This window comes from Oreochromis niloticus, linkage group LG5 (genome assembly GCF_001858045.2).
Source record: "Oreochromis niloticus isolate F11D_XX linkage group LG5, O_niloticus_UMD_NMBU, whole genome shotgun sequence".
NCBI lineage: Eukaryota > Metazoa > Chordata > Actinopteri > Cichliformes > Cichlidae > Oreochromis > Oreochromis niloticus.
Genome location: NC_031970.2, coordinates 11,085,684 through 11,106,922, shown reverse-complemented (window position 1 = coordinate 11,106,922; position 21,239 = coordinate 11,085,684). Strand labels below are relative to the sequence as shown.

The 21,239-nt window shown below is 39.7% G+C and overlaps 1 protein-coding gene across 4 annotated transcripts in view; it reads right to left on the bottom strand.

The window, feature by feature from the left end:
- Positions 1 to 21,239, bottom strand: part of ephb2b (eph receptor B2b) — a 122,525-nt gene that overhangs the window by 9,903 nt on the left and 91,383 nt on the right. The window contains exons 6-11 of one of the 4 annotated variants that reach the window (XM_003447681.5): positions 10,170 to 10,294; positions 8,042 to 8,204; positions 6,330 to 6,438; positions 4,878 to 4,945; positions 3,176 to 3,298; positions 2,811 to 3,058 (exon numbers count right to left, since the gene is read on the bottom strand). In XM_003447681.5, the coding sequence (XP_003447729.2) occupies positions 2,811 to 3,058; positions 3,176 to 3,298; positions 4,878 to 4,945; positions 6,330 to 6,438; positions 8,042 to 8,204; positions 10,170 to 10,294 (836 nt within the window). The remainder of the gene's footprint in view (positions 1 to 2,810; positions 3,059 to 3,175; positions 3,299 to 4,877; positions 4,946 to 6,329; positions 6,439 to 8,041; positions 8,205 to 10,169; positions 10,295 to 21,239) is intronic. The other 3 variants (XM_005469639.4, XM_005469637.4, XM_005469640.4) reach the window with 3 other exon arrangements.

Genomic DNA, 21,239 nt, shown 5'->3' with positions numbered 1-21,239 from the left:
TGTCAGCGTAGAAAGTTACTATAACGTATTGGCTTTCCTTTAACAAAACACACTGAAGACAATGTTTGGGTTTGTACAACTCGGCTCAGCACGGATGGGCAGGACTAAGCTAGGTCTGGCTGGCAGTCTACAGCTGTTCCCCGCCCTGGTTTGGTTAGGGCTTTACCCCATACGTGGGGAGCGTCTGGAGCAGTGGTGCAGCTGTGCCTCCAACTGTGCACACCTGCACTCTCCCCACCACCCACCACGTTGCCCGGAAAACAAAAGATTCCACAGGATGGTGCATGGGAGCTCAGAGCCGGGTGTGAACAGACAAAAAGGCTAAGAAGTAGAATTGGAAGGGCAGGCAAACAAGGCCCAGAGCACAGCCAAATTCCTCTAGCCCATTTCTCTTTCAAACACTTTGCTGCTCATTAGCCGAGTGGATGCTTCTCCTCACGTCAAGCTGCTCCTCCTTGTGTACCACAGCAATTAAGCAGAATGCATTATTCATGAAACTTTTCTCACAAATACACAGTGCCACCTCATCTGAAAGCTATGTTTGCATATACTTTAATTGGAAAGATTCCTCCAAAGTCTTTGGGGTCAGACTAACTGGAAGTAATACCCATGAATTTGTGAATGAAGGTCTAGTGTGACTGATATGAAAGCAGTGTTTCACATTAGAGACAGAATTTCATTTTTTGTACTTTCTCACCTCATATTGAGCTGCAGACACAACCCCCAGCTCTGATCGATCTATTCCTTTCTCTACCTTGCTGCAGGTTTGCTGCAGAAAGCAGCAGGGGAGACAGTCCTCCTGCAGGCAGCTCACTGCAGTGACCATTTAAACAACCGCCCACCAATCACCTCAGAGAAGACACAAACCATGTTCGGAGGCTTTGACACTGTCAGCAACTGTTGTCATAAACTGTCACCATGAGGCGTTGCAGGCGTTCCCTGTTGCTTTGAGTACAATGTGCTGTCAAATATGTTTAGCAAAGATCTAAATATACACAAACACCATGAGCCTCAAGATCAAATTCCAAAAAGAGACGATCCTTTCCCTCTCAGAGGTCAGAGGCAGAATGCAAATAAAGATTTTGAAACCAGTCTGAGCAGTATGCTGACAGGAGCTTGGATGTTTGTTTCTTAAGTCTTGGCCTAGGAAAGTTAAACTGGTGGATATCATTTAAAGAGATCGAGACTGTTCTCTGGTAGTTAATAATTAACCAAAAATACCATAGGAAACAAAGAAGAAAGGCAGTGGTTCTGGTGCTCACTGAGAAAATGGAAATTAAGCAATAAGGCTAGATTAATCCATATAAAAAATACAAATCTACTAGTCTAAGATGCATTTTTATTTCACTCACATCCCAAGACAGATGGTAAAGGTTTGTCTGATATCTCATCTCATAGCCAGTATCATTTTTAAACATCTGACATCTCATTTTAACTCTAGCAAAGTATCTTAATTATTTATGGGGGTTGTAAATGGCAGAGCATGCCTGCCTCATTCTAATATCCTTCTCTGGTTAAGATTATGAAAATTAAAAATCTTGGGAGCAGTCCTTATTTCTTGTCAAGGAGTGGTGGGTGGGAGGGTCTCTGTATCTATAATCCGATATGTATGTGCATCCATACACATTGCAGCATATTAAGTAGAAAGAGTAAACAAAGGTAAAGACAAGAAAAACAGAAAAGTACACAGACAGTGCTGCAGTCTACCTTAAAATGCTTCTATATTTATTATTGGTTTCACTTTGACGAGAAACTCGGAGTAAAAAATGTTAGTGTTGGGGTGAACACACATTCAGTGTGTGTGATGCATGATTGATGAGAACAATTTTGAACACTGTAACTCACTGACTAAACTGGAGAGATTTTATGAATAATATTTCCTTGAACTAAGAAAAAACGAGTGCATAAATGACATCAAATTATTTGAGAAGTACTTGTGTAACTGTCAGTGTGCGTTTGCGTGCACGTGTCTATGTGCAAATACCATTTAGTATTCTTGTTTGTCATGCATCTAAATAACCAACAAACTAATATGGCTGAATGATTCATGTTTTCATATTAACACTGCAATCTGAAAACCATCCTACTTACAAAATGCAAAAGCTGCAATTTTACATTTTGAGAAGAACTTCACAAACTGTAATTAGCAGTGCATTAATAATCAGGAGATGCTAAAAAATTTCAAACTGACAACTGTTCATTTCTTCAACAACCATTGGAGGTAAATTTACTGAAGTGAAGCTAATTAGCATTAATTCCGTGATTTGGCATAACAACTAAAATTAAAAAAAAATGAAAAACTTGTTTTCTTGATAATAATATGCTCTTATCATAGTAGGGGTGATTGCCTCTTGTCAGTTTTTGACAGGTCGTTAGCAGGAAACTCAGCAGTTGTCTAGTGTAACAGACACTATTGTCAAAAAACTCATTCTGCTAATACCATCACATCAGTTTTTAGGCTTGTCACAATAAAAGCCCTGAATTGAGACCTCTAAGCTTCAAAGCAGTGAAGCAGTTCATCTTGTCAGTGTGTGAAGTTAATGTTACTGTTAGCAAAACAGCTGTAATAAAGAGCTTTCAGTTTCATAAGTCAGTCTGGCTTACTGGCAGTTTGTCATTATTAATATACGGCTAACCATGCAACTAGCAGCAAACATAAATCAGTGCAATAATTATCTCATTTAGTACTATGTAGACCACATAAATTAAAATTTGTAGAAGACGACTAAATCACAGGCGCAATATTGAGACAAAAAAAATCTATCATGGATGAGACCCAGGCTAAATAATGCAAACATGTAGTCACTTACTCTGAGGAAAGTGTCCAGAGATCCATTCTCCATGAACTCGGTAATGATCATGACGGGACTGCTCTTCGTGACCACACCTTCCAGATGAATCACGTTAGGATGGTCAAACTGGCCCATGATACTGGCCTCGCTCAGGAAGTCTCGCCGTTGCTTCTCTGTGTAGCCAGACTTCAGTGTTTTTATCGCCACAAACATCTCCCTTTTACCTGGAAGCTTTAGGTTTCCACTGCACACCTCCCCAAACTCTCCTGCAAAGAGGTTGCATAGAAAAAATTGTTTAATTAAAGTTTCCATCAACTCCTATTTAGAAATCAGCAAACATTGCGTCGTATTCTGGCCACGTTTCAGTCAGATTTTTCCATTACCTGCACCAATGACCTGTTCAATCTTCACACAGGATATATCAATCTCCTTCGCAAACTCCCTCACAGCCTCATTGGGGTCCTCATATGTGAACGGATCAATATAAATCTTCATTCCTGGAGTCACTTGTAAAAAAGGAAGGTACAGCTATAATATTTGATTCTTGTGGTCATGCTTACACTGCTGTGGCTTGACAACCAAATGCAGTGAGGCACATTAACAAGCAATTCACCTTGCATTCACACACTCCTGTACAATTATGGGATTTCTGGTGTGACATTCAAGCGATGAAGGTTGAAAGATGGAAGCAGTAGTGTAGTTACAAATAGAGGTTATAAGTAGTGCCTCATGGCTACCGTGCATGGCTATTCAGGCAGCAAGGACATGGTACCTCCAGTCCTATGACAAGGCAGGTTAAAATATATATATAATCTCCTGTGAGTCATAGTGCCATTAACACCCAGGAAAGAAACCTGGACCATATATCAGAATTGCTTAGCCCCACTCCGAGAAATAAATTGGCTATCCTAAGCCCCAGTGCCAGGTAAATTGGCTTAAGGTGGCTTTTAAGCGTTCAGGGACTTAAGTGTCCCAAGTTTTAAATCCGATTATTAAGCTCATACCTACACATCAAGCCAGAGGCTATTTGAATGGATACTGAACTAATGGTCCACTGCAGAGCTAGCCGAGGTAGCAGACTGCCTCAAAACCTGGCACACAACGCTGAAGAAACACGGTGCAGAGATGAACAGATGGAGACGATCTTACCAGGAAACCACCCACCCCCTTTACTAAACCCTAAAATCTCTTCCCAAGCTGTAGCACTGTTTAACAGACCACCTTCATGCAATGGCAAAGACCACCAAGAGCAAGGGCAGAAGTCTGAATTGTGACTGGTGTGAGGACAGAAGGCACACTGGCTTCTGATGTTAATAGCTGTGAAATACCCAAGCCTTTCACTAGCACAGTGAAACTGAACTAAACTAGAATCCTTTGCACAGAGGATTTTACACAAAAAAGATGAAGCAGAGTAGTAATTACAAAATAAAATAAACAAATTTAGATTAGGTCATAAACTTGAGCTCAAAACAGACCTCTGTTTCTCCAATCATGCAGGAAAGAGACAGATTAGCTTTAAGATCTTAGATGAAGCAGTGGTGAAATTACTCCTCAGTCCTTTTTCACAGATTTATCTCTGCATTATTGTCCCTATGATATTGTACTGCCTGAAAACGAAGAAAATCATTGAGTAATTTCATTCATTCAGAGTCTTTTGAATTTTTTAACAATGACAAATGACTCACGTGCATTAGCATGCTAATGGCCTTAACGTGAGTAGAGACTGACCTATTTCTGGCACAATGGATTTAGTTAACTATGAAATGTGTTTCACAGTACACACACACACACACACACACACACTTGGAACACTGGTTTTGATGTGGTTAAATCCAGGTTCTGAGTGAGCAGATCCAAATAACAAAGTGGGGGACGAGCAAATAATGGGGTGCTGTGCAGGGCTGTAGCCAAGGACACCAGCATGCAAGGTGGTAGCCATGGAGACAGGTGTGTGTGGCAGCATGAGGTCTGAGTGATAGCCATGGAGATGACTATGTGACATGGTAGTCATGGAGACAGGTGTGTCTGGTGCAGGAGGAGGAAACAATGGTGACCGCAAGCAGAGAGGAGTGGTGGTTTACTCACTGTGGCCGCTGGTGTAGTGCTGCAGCTTGTCTGTGTATTCTGAATCTGCCCTGTCAAAGCCACGCCTCCTGGGGGAAAGACAAAGAACTCTAGCACTGGTTCAAGGAAAGGGAGCAGGGAGGAGGAGAGAAACAAATCAAACACCCCCAGGTCTACCTAAACTGAGGAGATACCAACTCCTGCAAGCCAGGACTTGGTGAGCAGAGAAGCCTTTTGCTGTACTGAGAAAAGTATCCAGCTATGCAGTCTTACTAATTCGATTTTCTTTCCAGTACACAACAGTTGGGCAGCTGCATGAATCTGCATGTCTCTCCCTCCTGCCCCAAGTTCATATAACGATAATAGGGGGTGGTGGTTATTGGTAAACACATAAATACCAATTTTCAATTAGATAACCTTGTATGGTAATCGGTAACATCACAGAGACTCTTCAAACAAAACATGACAGAGGTCTTCTTCACAGAAAAATAATACAGAAATATCAGGTATTGCCAATTACTACAGATCTTCCAATAAATACTTGACACTTTCACCAAAAACAAGTTAATCCCTCATAGACTGTTAAAATCCCCAAATTCAGCTACAAAAAGAAGAAATCTGTGCTCCAGTGCTGTGCTCTAAAAATCGAGTATCTGTTAGCATCTGTCACGTTTCTGTTTATGAATCCAACTTCTAACTAAGCGTGTCACCATAAGCAGATATCTCAGAGCGCCACCCTAAGTTCTGGCTCAAAACAAAACAAACAAACAAACAACACTAACAAGATAATACTTTGGTTAGATGAAAAAACAATTTTTAAAATTCTGTTTCATCATTAAAATCATAGTTTTAGCCACTGAGCAAGTTTTTAGTATTACAGACTTTACTTAACTTAATATATGGCGCATCAGATCAGATTCTTAGCCATTGTTAAAATTATCAGTGAGAAACCTTTTTGCCTTATCTTTTTTGCACTGTATGATCTACAGTATGTCATCACAATCTATGATGTCTAACCAAAAAAGCCTGCCTATATAGTGAAAAAGAAAAACAAAAATGGGTTAAATCCTCTATAGAACACTGAAAAATTCATCTTGCCGATTCTTCCGTGAACTAAAATGCTGTACAGGTGGATGGCTACACTTTTAATTTAAGCGGCCATAATGAGAACTGAATTCTTAATCTTGCATTATAAACCTCTGGCACCGTCTGAGCGTGAGCATCTAAAGAGCTCTAATTTCAGAGATCCAGACTTTTACATATTATTTCTGCTGCTGCGAGACTGGAACTTATTAAGAATTAATATATGTTAATCAAATTGTTTTCATCGCTGCAAAATCACATTTATGAAGCCATGACCCCGAGTAAGCTTACTAATAAAAACCCAACAAATAAAAAGTGCTCATGTTGCAAGCCTGTTCAGACATTATATCAGCGAGCAGTTTAATAAACTCTGTGTCAGGACTGACTCACCGATTACAGACGATGATGATGACAACCACCGCGATGAGGAACACCAACCCAGCAGCTGCTGAGCCAATGATGAGAGGCAGCTTCTCCTGAATGCTGGTGTTGTATTCCTCTGTAGAAAGAAAAAAAGATATATAGATAAACACAGATAAACATGTGTCATGTACAAATACACACACCCACGCACGCAGAGTCACAAGCTGAAACATATGGGCAAGCGTCTGAGCCACTGCATATGGAGGGAGCAATGGGTGACAGACAAACATACGGCTGGGTGAACCGATGAGCATTTTGGCATCTTGACTGGTTGCATGCACCATTTTCCAAAGCACAGTGAATGTGTTCAGATGCCACAGATATGGACAAATCATCTGGCAGAAAGTGTGTGAAGTGAGGAGAGAGAGCATGTTTGGGTGAGACCCAGACTGATCAGGCAGCCAAAAATGGGAAACCAGCTACTGAATGTGCACACAGCCACGGCGCCAGATTCTTTTCTTCAGTACCACGAATGATAAACAACTTTGCAATCTTCCAGACAAATGGGTGTGTGAGTTCCCCACAGCTTTTCCTGTGATACAGTATATAGTATATGACATTTCATAAATAGTTCATAATACGATGTAATGTAGGTGGTAGTAGAAAAAACCCACATTTATTAATGAACAATATTCACCACCAAGATGTTATTTACAACTACACCGTGTTTGTATTATTTATTTTTATTATTTACAAAGATGTGTGGGGCTAGAAGTGTTGCCTAAATCATTAATAACATATAATAAACTCTTTGGAGTCTTCAATCATTCATCAAGAATAAAGTTAGTGCAAGTGATTGATAGTGTGCTGATGTCTGAAGAAATGTGCTGGATTATTATAGGTTGCTGGAACTCTGATGAGAATTCACCAATGTAATAATTTCTCTGTACAATTGTATTTGTTTTTTAAACTTTGATGTGGATACAGTTTAACAATTAATTAAAGCATCTGTGCTTTTGTTTTGAAACCCCAGTTTCAAAAATATAGTTACAAGCACAGTAGTTTCTGTTTTTTAGGTTTTTTAAAACTTTTCGTTTGTTAGTCATTTTTCCTTTCGTCTTCTTTCAAACACACACACACACACGTTATAATCTCTGTTTACACAATATTTACAGGTACGAGACAGTTTGATACCTGTATCATTAGCACGGCATCAAGGATATTTGTATTAAAGGCTGAAGACGGCACCGCAGGCACAGGAAATATGATGTTCACAGGGGGAAAACCCAGGCTTGGTTCTAAAATTAAACAATTCCACTGATGTCTGTTCTTCATCTTTAGTTGTATCACAGTACAAAGATAAGGTATCGCAGTACCTTGTGTTTTACTTGAAAGCTTAAAAACAAAAAAAGCTAATTTTTTTCTTTTCATAAAGAAATCTGTTTAACAACACAAAGGAAAGAAATCTGCGGCGCTGAAAAGGAGGATAGTAATTATTATACAAATAAAATATTTAAGATTTCTCTTGCTGAAAAAGGGACACGATGAAAATAAGAATATGACTTCAAGGCCTGTCTTATATGGTTTCGGAGTATTGGGATTGTTTACGCCACAACATGCTTCCTTCGCATTCCCGCAGCTGTCTGAATTCATACTATACAACATGGTGTGTCGGCGGGCCACGCATGAAAGGTGATAACAGCCCTGCGTGCTCTGGTGAACATTGGCTGAATTCTCACCCTCAGTCATGGTCTGGAAGTACAGTTTGCCACTGTAACGTCCAAACCCAGCTACGGTGCGGGCCCGGACCTGGAACACGTAGATGCTTCCTGGCTTGAGGCTGCGGATGACTGCAGTGTTGGTCTGGCTTCTGATAGCGGTAGAGTTATATTCTGATTGGTCCTGCAAGAAAAAAACATGTTAAAGAAAACAAAATGTTACATTTGGGAACATTAGTAATAACAGTCTTATAAGAATTATTAACTACTTCTTAAAGTAGAACCCAGAAGAAACAAATAATTCAATAGCATCGACAAGCGCAGCATCTAGCACTTATAAGGAATTTTTAAATAATATATATGTATATTTTTCTTATCTTCATTCATCACGCTGTGTTGTTTTAAACTGTGCGTATATTAATCACATTGTACCTGCAATGTTTGGAGCTGGAACAGTGCAGAGAAAAAAAAGCACTGATAAATTTCCTGACTTCTCTACATTTCTTTTACATTCAAGGTAACCTCAAGAGAACTAATATGAATCATTTGCTACCACAAAAATAATGCAGTGTTTAATAAAGAAGCATGACTGAAAGTGCTCCAACAGCCGCAGTTAAGAAGGTAGAGTTGGTGGCAGTTCTAGGTCAGTCGGCTTCTTTGAGCCATACGTTCTGATGATCAGAGTTGTATTTCACCACCACGCTCTTCCTCTCCAGAAAGCTGACAGGTTTGAGAGCAGAGACTCTTTTAACTGCTCCCCTCAATGCAGTGCTCAGCGCACACTTCTGAGTCACAGCAGGGGTCAAGACGATTGTTTTGACAGCTCTCTCCAGCAGTGTCAGAAAAAGGAATTATACTGAAAAGTGGAATGGCTCAGCATGTAGACAAAAGCTTGACAAATGCTGCTTATGTGTGTGCAAATACGTGTGTGCGTGTCGTTATGTCTGTGAATGGCTATATGTATTTAAGTGAACGTTCTGCTCAAATCAATGCGCGTTTCTCACTTCAAGCGTTCTTGTGAGAAAGTATGCCGATTTGGTGGAGCCTGCCCCTTAAAAACTATTTTTACAGCAGTCAGTGTACCATTGTTTTAACCACAAGTCTGCATCAGTCCCCAGTGGCTGTACTGCAGGCCTGAGCATGGCTTCCTTTCCCAGTGACGTCTGCTCATTCTCTATAAATGAAAGAGAATTTCACAAGCTCTTTATACAATCTTTATAGGATCTACTGTGGACAGACATTCTGAATTTAAATTAACAAATAAACAAAACCTGCTTAACAAATGACACTAACTGGCCACTTCATTAGATATACCTTACTAGTACCTAGTTGGACTCATGCTGTGTCATTAACACTATGCTCAGTTAGTTCAAAAGTGTGCTACAGCAATGTGCCCATATTATTACACCTCCACCAGCAGCCTAAACCTTTGATATGAGGCAGGATGGGCCAATGCTTTCATGTTATTTATGCCAAATTCTGGCAGAAATTCAGACTGATCAGACCAGGCAACATTTCTCAGATCTTTTATTGTCCTGTTTTGGTGAGTTTGTGCAAATTGTAGCCTCAGTTTTCTGTTCTTAGCTGACAGGAGTGCCACCCTGTGTGGTCTTCCTCTGCTATAGCCCATGGTTCAAGGTTCACCATTTGCAGAGACGCTCTTCTGTATACCTTGGCTGTAATGAGATGATATTGCCTTCCCAATAGCTTAAAGCAGTTTGGATATTCTCTTCTGTCATCGGTATAACCCAGAGAACTGCAGAAAGCTGGATACTTTCTTTTTTTCTGACCATTCTCTGTAAACCCTAGAGATGGTTATGTGGGAAAGTTCCAGTACATCAGCAGTTTCTGAAAAATTCAGACCAGCCCGTCTGGCATCAACAACCACACCACGTCCAAAGCCACTTAAATTCACTTTCTTCCCTATTCTGATGTTTGGTTTAAACTTCCGCAGATCGTCTTAGCATTTTCTACATGCCTAAATGTTCTGTGTTGCTGCCATGTGTTTGGCTGATTAGAAATTTTTATATCAAACCAAGCGTCCTGTGATTGTATTTATTTATCCTAAAAAGAGAGAAAAAGAAATCGAATTTGTGTTTATGAGTACAAGTAAAGAGTGTGTGTTCAAATGAATGTGCATGAACTGTACCTTCTCATAATACCGCAGTTCGTAGTCTAGGATTACTCCATTAGGCTGGTCCGGTTGGGACCAGGAGAGGGTGATGCTGTCAACAGTACGGCTCACCTGGTGCATTATAGATACAGTCGATGGAGCTGTAAAGAGATAACAACAACAGCATATTAAGTAAAAAGCAAATCAATCACCACCAACTTCATAGTCATGCTCAGGAGAGTTTTACAGCATCTTTAAACTCACAGCCAAACACTGGGTTCTGCAAAGGTGTAAGGCTATAAAATCTAATGTAATAAAGTGGAGTCTCCTGTTGGAGAGTTTCATGGCTAGGAAGCATTGCAAGTTGGCAAGTGACAACACTAGCTAAATCACATAAGCAGCCTCACGGGACTTCCCAGTATCAACCGTGACTTTCATGGGATTAATTCCCGCTTGTCTTACTGTTGATAACAGACCACCTTCTACAAATAAATCATTTTAAAATCACCAGACCATCATATATTACATGAAGAAAGCACATTTTGAAGCCAAATAAACTAAACAAATTGAGCAAATAACATGAGCCACAAAGAGTCTACACAACATTCTAAGCTGTTTTTGTCTTCTCGCATTCCTATTTTATTAAGACATTTTTACAAACGGTGTGTTTTCTCTGCCAACATTTTTTCCAATTACACCATTTAAAAATAAATAAATAAGGGTGACTGTTGACTGTGATGGATTGGCTTAGTAATAAGATTAAGTCAAGCTGATTTTAAAGAGTGCTGCACAGTTGTTTGGCTGTAACGTTAAGTACCCATTTTCTAGTCAAATATTCAAAGCTATTGCTCTGTTTGCCTAACAACAACAAGTAAATGACCTAAAAGGTAAATCCCTCTGGTAATGGTATATAGTTAGGACTTTTAATATTTGATCACACGTGTCAAGTCTATCTTGAATAGTATTGTCTGTGTCATAAAGACATTCTTTAAAAAACAAAGCTTGTTTTGGTGATTTTTTGTGAAACTTTTGTTTTGTTTTTGTGAGTTTAAAAATTATTGGACATAGAGAGAAAATATTTGTCAAGGGTGTGACATTAGTGAAGTTCTTTTTTCTTTTACGTAGCAAAACAAGCGAAATTATTTTTACTCCATTGCCTGATTTTATTCATTTTCGAGCAAACTGAGTCACAAAGTAATTTAAACTTCTTACATCATGGGTGGTCTACTCTGGTCTTACACAGCTCAGTGACCTAAAATTCTGTCAGGTCGGGGGGGGCGTGAACACCTCAAGTCATCCAACATCCATTATGATTAGTTCAGGGTGCTGCAGGTCAGTGTTAAGCTAAGAGAAGCTAAAGAGAATGTATGGGAAGTCTGGCAAGGCCTCCAGGCCTAATGTCTGCTCCTCTGAGTGTGTGTGAAAGGGTAGGGTGGGTTAGGGTGTCAGAGAAGGAGGGGTGCTGGGCAAGATTTATGGACACCAAGCCCCATGCTCATCCCCTACAGACCCGTGCTGCTCACACACACAGCCCTCAACCAGCAACAAAGTGGCTCCCCAGAGTCCCAGCAATAAAGTCAAAAGTCTCTCCACCGGCACGCGTTCTCTATGGAAAATCCACTGACTGGAAAACTACAACTGCCACGCCTCTATAATCTAAGACTCCAAGGCTGTGTGTGTGTGGCTTTTTCATATTCAATAAAACTTTCATTCTTGTTGTGAAACGCTTACAACTGAGTAACAGGAAGGCACATTTTTCCAACTACTGTCCTAAAGCAGGGGATAAAATATCATATATAAGTAACCATATTGACTGAATGAGCCAATGACTAAAAAGTCCCATTTTTAATCTTACTCATTCTAATTAACTAATCAGCCAAGCTGTTAATGCCCTCTGACCAAAACAGAAGCATCCATCTGACGCAACAAATTACAATGTCTCATATAAACAGTGGTATTCAAGGCAATGAGTATGTCCTCATGTATTACTGCCAGAAGATAATAAATTGAGATTCTGTATTTCATCTCAGCAAAGCACTTAAACCATGATGGCCTGTGACTCTGCAAGTACATCATGCCCCTATCCTTGAGCCAGAGGTACAGTAATGTATACAGTATCCAGCCAGGACACCAGTCATAGGAATCTCTTCCATCTCCAAGTTCTTTTGCCAGTTTGGTTGCAGTCACAAGATGACGGCCTAATAAGGCAAACGGTGACTCTAAGGAGGACTCACGAGTATCACATTACGGATGTACATAACATATATTCAAGACTGCCACATGGCCTTTCCTGCATAACATTTCTATTAAACACACAGTGCAGCCTTGCTTAGTAACCTGATACAGGGCCACAGAAACAAAGGCAGCTCATGTATTCATGTACAGAGGATGGACACATGCCAACATTGAAAGCTGTTGGAGGGGAACACTGTGGTTTTCTTCTGTTAAAGGACAACTTCCAGACAGAGTGGCAGTCGCCATGTCTGGGCTCAAGAAACCGATAAGGGGCGGTGTAACTAAAAACAAACAGATTAAGATTAAATGATGACATAACTGAGGTGAATACTAAGTAAGAACACCAAGTGTTGAAACATTACAGGGAAAATAAGAATGCATTTATGAATATAAATCCAGCTGTGCTGGATATTTCAAGTCAATTCAGTCCACGCATTTCAAGCTAAGCTGACGTTCCACCAATTGACTGCAGAATGTAGCGGTATGCCAAGTCAGCCTTTCATTGCATTAAGGCCTACAGCACTGATTCACATACGAAAACCATTTTCAGACATCCCATTGATGTACTCCAAATCTACAAGTCTCCATTATATTCCAAATCTTAAAGTGTACCGAGAATTATTTTCCACAAGTCCATCTATAATTTGAAGGGTTGAATAAATACTTGGTTTCCATTGTGTCAACATTAGTCACTGAGTTATGCCACTAAATACATATTGTAGCTGTTTCAAACAATTTTCTTTGTTGTTACAGTAATTATTTTTAAATCATGTGGATCCTGCTCCATTAAAGATAATTAGGAATTAAAAACAAAGATGTGAAAATCTTCCCTACCATTTAAATGAAGTAAGCCAATTTTCTGTCAAGTAAGATCAATGTCTTCATAGTGAGTGAGCTGCGCTTGCAATGGATGCTTTAGTTTTCTCAATGAATCCTCTGTTCATGTCCTTAAAACTAATGAAGCAGCTATAATGACAAAGACAGAGATTGCACATTCATATAATTTGATTAGATTGCTGAACCTAAAAGATAAATGCTGGAACCTAACTGGAGTATTTTATTATTTTCCCATACGTCACAGAATAGTGAGGGCACCAGGACAAGGACTGTTAGTGATAATCACAGCCGATACAATATCTTTGTCACAAGCATGCTTCTGCTGTTTCTGTGGCCTAGTATGATTATTATTTATTTTGTGTGACTGCATTTAACTTCCAGAACTCCAGTATAACTAAACTTATAAATAGCTCAGAGATAATCAGACTGATAATCAAATCAAATAATGAATACGCTGGGGCCTGGGGAGGAGTGCAATCGCATTGCTTAATTGTGAGAAGATGGGAGGCCCCAGCTGTTATAGGAGAATTAGGTTTCAGACCCCACATTATTACCCAGCCTGGGATCTGATATGGAAGACAGTGCTTTTGGAGTCTATTCTAGCATGAAACTCTGGCCTTTGCTCAAAAGCAGAGAATACAAAGGCTCTGTTTTGCTTAACATTACTAATAGATCTTTTGCTGTTATGTTTGAACACATAGTGACTTCCCTAATCAATTATAGACAGGGTTTACAGGGATATTTTCACTCATTTAAATCCAAGGCAATTTAATGGGGCATTAGCACACATAGATAAATGTGGCTTTCCCATGGAACCAGTGTGAGATTAGGACCTAGTAGGACCTGTTCATAGCCTGTACATAGCTTGTACTCACTACAGCCTGTACATACTTATAATTATAGAATATTCATAACATACTTCATACCGTGTAGATTATAACATACCATAATAGACCCATATCTGTAATATACTTACATATCGATATTATTGCTAATATATATTGTAATATATCTATATCACGGCTAAAGCACTTCTGGATGGATGCAAACTGCATTTCGTTGCCCTGTACCTGTGCATGTGCAATGACAATAAAGTTGAATTCTATTCTATTCTAGTACTGCTTTGGTGAAAAAGAGAGTAAAAGCCCACTGGAGAGCTTCCTTCAAGGTATATACCCTTCAAGGGCTTTTTTCCTTCTCCCAGTAGGAACCCTAACCTGACTTAATAGCACAGCATAGAACAGCTAGAAAACCAACAAGAGCTCTACACATGTCATGTGTTTCATGATGAAAATGGAAAGGCAGGGGTTCAACCAGAAAAGTTGATAAGCCCAGCTACTATGACCAGCCCAAGGAACTACTCACCCATTATAAGGCCATTATGTTACCCGAGGCAAGAGGAAAAAGCAACTGTGTAGATGCAGTTTGGTTTGTTCTTTTACTTTTTTGTAATCTTGTTTCAGCATCTTAATTTTCTGTCTATATCCCTTTGCTGTGTGTGAAGGCCTGGGTTAGCAAGTGTTAGAGGAAAGGGTATAAGCTTAATAAAGTCTGAATTTCACTGTCAGGCCATCTCTTTATTTTCTGCTCTATTTTTAAAGCAGTGTCCTTCTTACACAGCTGATAATTACATGAAATTTATTAAAGTGTGATTATCTGTGCTGGAACAACATTCTTACATCACTTGCTCATTTGTGCTGGGGAGCAGCTAACCTGAATTAGAACCTAAGAAATACAAAGGGGCTTCTAAGATATTTGATGGTTGATTTCAGTGCAGACAGGGGCCTCCTTCAGGGTTATAAGAACTGAAAAAGTTCCTTTAGTCTGAGTTACACAGCGTTATGTTTGGCTGAGCAGTGATGGGAAAAAAAAAAAAATCACAGTAATCAAAATAAGGATTTTACTTCCTGCAGCTAACAGACGACACCACCTGATGGTTTAATACTTTTCACTCTGTTCTATATCAGTCAACGCAGCACAGCCAAAAGGTGAAAAACATTTGCTGGCACATGAATCATGTTTCTGAGAAAATATGTGTTTGAGGCTTTTTATCTGCATCTTTCTTGCATCACTCTGTGTCTGCAACCATGTGGCTCTGATTTGATTAGATGTTCTGCTGCAGAGAACCATGCTATGATTTGGGGAAGATGGGGGAGGTAGCAAGAACAGGTCAGGGCTCGTAAATCCCTTTTTCCTTTCATTGTAAAAAATCAGTTTCCCTGCAGAGCAATCTCTCCCAAAGGGCTCAAACCAGCTGGTCCTCTACCAGGCTGTCCTAAACAGGCTGCCACTGCTCCACTCTCTCGACTGCCGTCCATTTATGAGCAGCACGTTGAGATGTCTTAAAGAGAGAGGCCCATATTTGCATGTACTTTTAGCATGCTGGCAGCCTGCCCCGTTTCCCCAGCTGAAAAGGATTGTGGCTTCTATATCTATAAAGATTTTCCAGCACAGTAAAGCTACAAAAGTGAGATTTCAGTTCATCAAGCTTTAAACCATCTGCACTCGAAAAGATTTGAGGACTATAATGCACTCACACATCAACTATAAGCTAATTCTTAAATAGGCGATTCAGAGGTTTGACCAGTTTTCAGATGCTTGCAGAGGTTAGGGTTTAATTCTAATCCATTCTATAAAATCTGCAGGAAGAAGAAATGCAAGCCAGGTTAGTATGTGGACAGAGGGAAAGAGGGATATTTATAAATTTTATAATCAAAACCAGTACATCTCTTTAGCGATTGCATGTTGGTGGATCTAACAAGGACATGCATGGTAGTGAATGACTGTCACTACAAAAGTTGATGGACTGCGAAAATAAACCGAGGGCAATCTTGTACCAGACGGTTTCATGTGTTGTATATAAACACAAGGGAACTTGGGGGGGTAAAAAAACCCCAAAACTGTCAAAGCTGCTGCCAAATCACACAGATTCTTAAAATTCTTAAAAGTTTTCTTTTAATACAACGAACTTTGTACATTCTCACTCACCCATTTCAATTGTTAAACACTTCAGATGGACTAAAGAATACAGTATGTGTTTTGTTTGCTTCTGTGGGCAGACTTGGGCATAACAAACAATGTTTGAGCTGTCTGGCACAGGGATATGCGTGGAATTACATTTGTGTCAAAAGCAGCACGCGAGATAAAACATGAGCGCAAGAAAATAACTTCATTTCATAGGCGCAGGTATTCATTGCCTCTCGCACAATTCAATTCCTCGCTTGTAAATTCAACAACCGGTGCGCGTAGAACAGAGTTATTATAGTTTTGTTTCATACTGACTTTTTGTTTTTAATTCAGTTTAGTTTCAGTTAGTTTCCAAAGTAGATTTTCTTGTTTCGGTTTAGTTTTTCTTGTTTGGAAATGTTTAGTTTTAGTTTCGTTTTTATTAGTTTCAGTGTCAGTTTTAGTCATCATTATTATCATTATCAATATTATTATATGGAGGATATGTGTCAGAGGCCAAGATTTAGGAAAATTAATACAGATATTACAATAAAAAGTTGGCTCGCAGTCTTGTGGATATCCAGAGTCTCATTAAACAGGTCTATCAGGTTTAGGTTAACATGTTAAGCCATAATAACTGCGTTATACTATATTTGTGCACTCTTGTCGTGACAGACTAATGGAACAGGAGTGCAGCGGCTTCAGTCTCTTTTAAAGATTTCTTCAGTATTAAAGTGATCTGGTCATAATTGTCAGTACTTCCACAGCTACACACACAAAAAAAAGAAAGAAAAAAAAACAGCTGATAGTTAATTCCTACCAAAATGTCTGTGGATGTTCTCACTCATCCAGGTCATCGTAGTCTAAGGAGCTTGGAAAGAAGTCCAGAAGTCCATAAAGAAGTCCAGATGCTTTTCTTTCCAAGCTCCTTAGACTTAATTCACCACATTTATTTTGTAGGTTATGAAGAAGTACAATACGAAACAGTGCCCATGTTGCTACCCAGTAAATCTCACTTTCAAATGTTAAATTGATCCCGCCAGGCACAGAGGTTGTGGTGTCACTGCTTCGAAAGTGACGAATAACATTAGTTTCCTTCTTCCTCGTTGCTCCACCCTCCCAACTTTCAAAAGTCAGATTGATCTGCGTGAGCAGAATTCAGCTTCGCGATCGGAGCTGCCTGCGAGAGTGTGAATCTGCTGCAGTTTGCCAAGGAGACACACTCATGTGAATGATGAGTTCTCTCTGCATTCAGTGCATACGAGTTGCTGAATTTATGTACAGGAAATTACAAAGTAATTTAACTGTTTGTGACAATGAATACCCACACTTGTGAAATGAAATGATTGGTTCTTGGTTTTGTTTTTCCTCGCACACCACTTTTGACAAATACAATTCCACAGATGTGGAATTAAGTTCTTGACACATACAGCTCTGAGAGGAACTGGAGGAACTCCATTTAATCAGCACTCTACTTTTAATGCATTTAAACAAGTTCTAAACTGGCATCTACAAGGAGAAAAACTCCAGAAGCATGTCAGTGTTTTACAGTGTTGGAATGACCAGCCTGTTCTCATTCCCTGGGCGCCAAACACTGCTGTAGTTAAAAATGCTGGCGTCAGAGATACGCACAAGGTGTGTTTTGGCATCAGTGACTTGATGAACCAGGTTGTGGCAAGCGTGAGATGGATTTCATCTATTTAAATGTGATCCCCTGGCATCACATTTAAAGCAGGGCATGGTTAATGAGAGGCTTATTTAAACTTAAACCTAACTGTGAGTTTTTGGTGCCTAAACCTAGCCAGCAAGTAAAAATGCAAGTAAAGATGAAATAGTGTGTATTGTGCGGTCTCCTGACATGTTTAGGACTTAATCCACCAGCACCTTTCTGATCTCCAAATACAAACTTTGTTTAATATCTTTCTGCTTTCAGTGACAGTACCATGAGACACCTTGTGTGGATATCTGAAACCCAAGTAACATCTAAGAGAAGAGCCAAAACGTAATGCCCTGGGATGAAAATGCGTTTAAAACAGTCGATAATGTAACAACGTGAAGATATGAAATCCAGCATGAGGTGACATCCTTTAAACGGAGACCTGTTTAAAGATTATTTATTTGACAGCGATTTAACCAGTGTCCTGATTTACCATCACTCTCATTTAACAAATATGAATATGTCTTATCTTATTTACATAAGTTCTGTCAGTTCCTGTCACTCCCACTCAGTAGCTCAGAAGTAATGATTGTCTAAAATAAAGAAGATGTGGAAATGCATTTACTACACCTGACTCATTTCTGTTTCAATGAGCAGCAATGACGTCTGGCTTTACATTGAAGTCATTCTTATCTACATAGTATGAAGTTGTTATAATGAGTGGCGCACAATAGCACAGATTACAAAAGATCATCTCACATTATAAAGTTCCTGACCCCAATTTACAGTTAATACATTCAAGTGGATGAGAGTCTGCAGTTTGTGTGCTCAGTACGATCCGTGCGAGCGAATCAAGGCTACATTAAAAAATGAGAGGTATTCATGACGTGCGAATAGGAGCGGGGGGGAAGGTGGCGTGTCACGACCACACCAGAAATTCCAGACAGGAAGAAGACAGTTGCTCAGACAGTGACAACTTTGTTTTGCAGCCGCCTTCAAAGGAATACTTGGTGTACATGACTGCAGGAATTTGAGTGTGTTTTGTAAACAGAAAGGTTGAGCGGGGACACAAAAAGAGAGGATCAGGGAGAAAGTCAAAAGAGACAAAAGCGGGGAGTGGCACCGAGTTTATCATAAATCCATTTGCTTAATTGACGAAGTTAACTCCATAAAGTTTATAGAAAATCACTTAGAAAACAGCGAGCTGATTAGGTTGTCACCCCTTTTTGCTTCATGACCTTTATTTATTATCTTTTTTAATTATCAGCGCTTCATGCTCTTGAATGTAAAAAGTAAATAAACGATTGCATTCAAGCACGCTCAGTCATTTATGCACCTCAGTGTATAGCTAATACACTCAATGTTATTGAATAATGTATTCACATTACGCTCACTTTTACAGCCCACAGACCAAAAGATCATGGCCTTTTCACCAAGATGCATATACAGCTGAGGTGGTTTTTCTGTTCTGCTTTCCTGTATAAATGCAAATGAGAAGGAAAAGATCCATAAAATCTACCCTGAAAAAAAATTCAAATGACTACTGAAAGATTTATGAATAAAATCAATTAGTTAACTAATTTAGAGAATCCATGTGCTAATTCTCTTCTGGGGAGTCATAATTAAATTCATATTGCTTATTTAAAGCCTGTAGCTGTGGCTCAGGTAGAGCGGGTTTCCAATAATCGCAGGGTTGGCAGTTCGATCCGTGGCTTCTCAACATGCTGAAGTGTCCTTGGGCAATACACTGAACCCCAAGTTCCTCCTTTTGGCTCAGTATCAACAAGCACATGAATGTGGTTTATGTATGGGTGGCTGGCTTACTACCAGAACAGCCTTCTCTCAAGGCTCTGTCAGTACTGAGGTCCAGGTGCATGCTGAGGCCTCCTGTCTGTCTGCCTGGCTGACCTACACTGGCACCCACCATATGTGCCCTTCTCAACACCTTCTGTCACTGTCACACTGCGCCGCATGTATACCGGTGGTCCCTGTCTGACTCTCAGTTTATTTTCTATTTTTCAGCTTGCATCTCTGGCATTTTGCTGATACTGAGCTGCTGCTCCACTGTGAAAATTTCTAAATATTTTCTGTCTCAAGTTTGTTTGATTTTTTTCTTACCTTGGTCTGTTAGTAATGTGAACCGCATATGCATGAGGATGTATTATAACTTTTTAAGATACTATATAGTGAATGAAGCACACATAGGGCTTTTCAAACAGAAACACTTTTTAAAAATGTTGCGTTTCAAGTCTCATCGATAAAAATGCCACTATATTAAACAAAGGCAGTCAATCAGTGGCCGTGGCCCAAAAATAATATATCTTTTTGTAACGAGTTTCACTGCCCTCAAGTTAACAGTGTAGTAGCCACATTTGGCTTTTTGGTGTACTGATACATTCTGGCGGTCCCACCTGGCTCTGTACCAGTGCTTTTCACACCATGGCCCAGTGGAGCAGCAAAGGACTTGGTAGCCTGGTTACAGTGGACCTGGGCAATTTGGACCATAATTAAGTCATAAATCTTCTCTAGACCATATGAAAAGGCTGCACCCGATTACATGCCGCCCCCACCGCCGCCGCCACCCCACCCGGGTTCCCTCGCACAATCAGCCAGTTCACCTGATAAGAAACCAATTCAGTCCCTCTGCTTTTCAATAGCATTAGCAGCAGCTCACCTTGAGTTAATGAAACGCCTAAACAAATATGTCCTCTGAAATCTAATATAATCAACCAGAATGCAATATGGCAAACACACAGGGGATATGGAGATCTCATTCATCTGTCTGCAGAATACCGATAGTACTCACTGAGGTAAGAGATAATCTCTATTCTATGCACTGAAATTGATGATACAGCATATCTAGAGTAAGTTATAACATAAATGTCAGTTCTGTTCTTAGCTATTATTTATTCATGTCTTGTCTGCATACAATAACTGGGCGGATTTCTCATAAAATCCCTACTGACATAATCCCAACTTCAACCAGTCTCCAGCGGAACCAATTTAAAGGACTGCCTGGTCACTCTGGCTTGGCAATGGTGGTTTATTAAAAAAAATGAGGTAAAAATCACAAATCCTAGGAAATGAAAACATCTAAAATATACTGATAATGCTGCTATTTGTCTGTGTGGCTACTACAAAACAATGTAATTTGCCTTATTGCTACATCTTTTTGCTTCACCTTTCTGCTACTTTCATTTGACTGAAATCTACTTAGTTAAAGCAGGAGTCAGACAAATGAAAAGCTCCCCAAGAATACAGTGAGGTGTAAAACAAAACTGCAAGATCTAAGTTGGTGCAGAGAGTGAGAAATTCTCTCTGGACAGGCTTGCACAGTCATGAATATACTAACAAAAACTGGATTTGCTGGATATAACCTCTTTTTTTCATAATGTACGTGTTCAGTAATTCACTGCTTAGAAGATGTAATG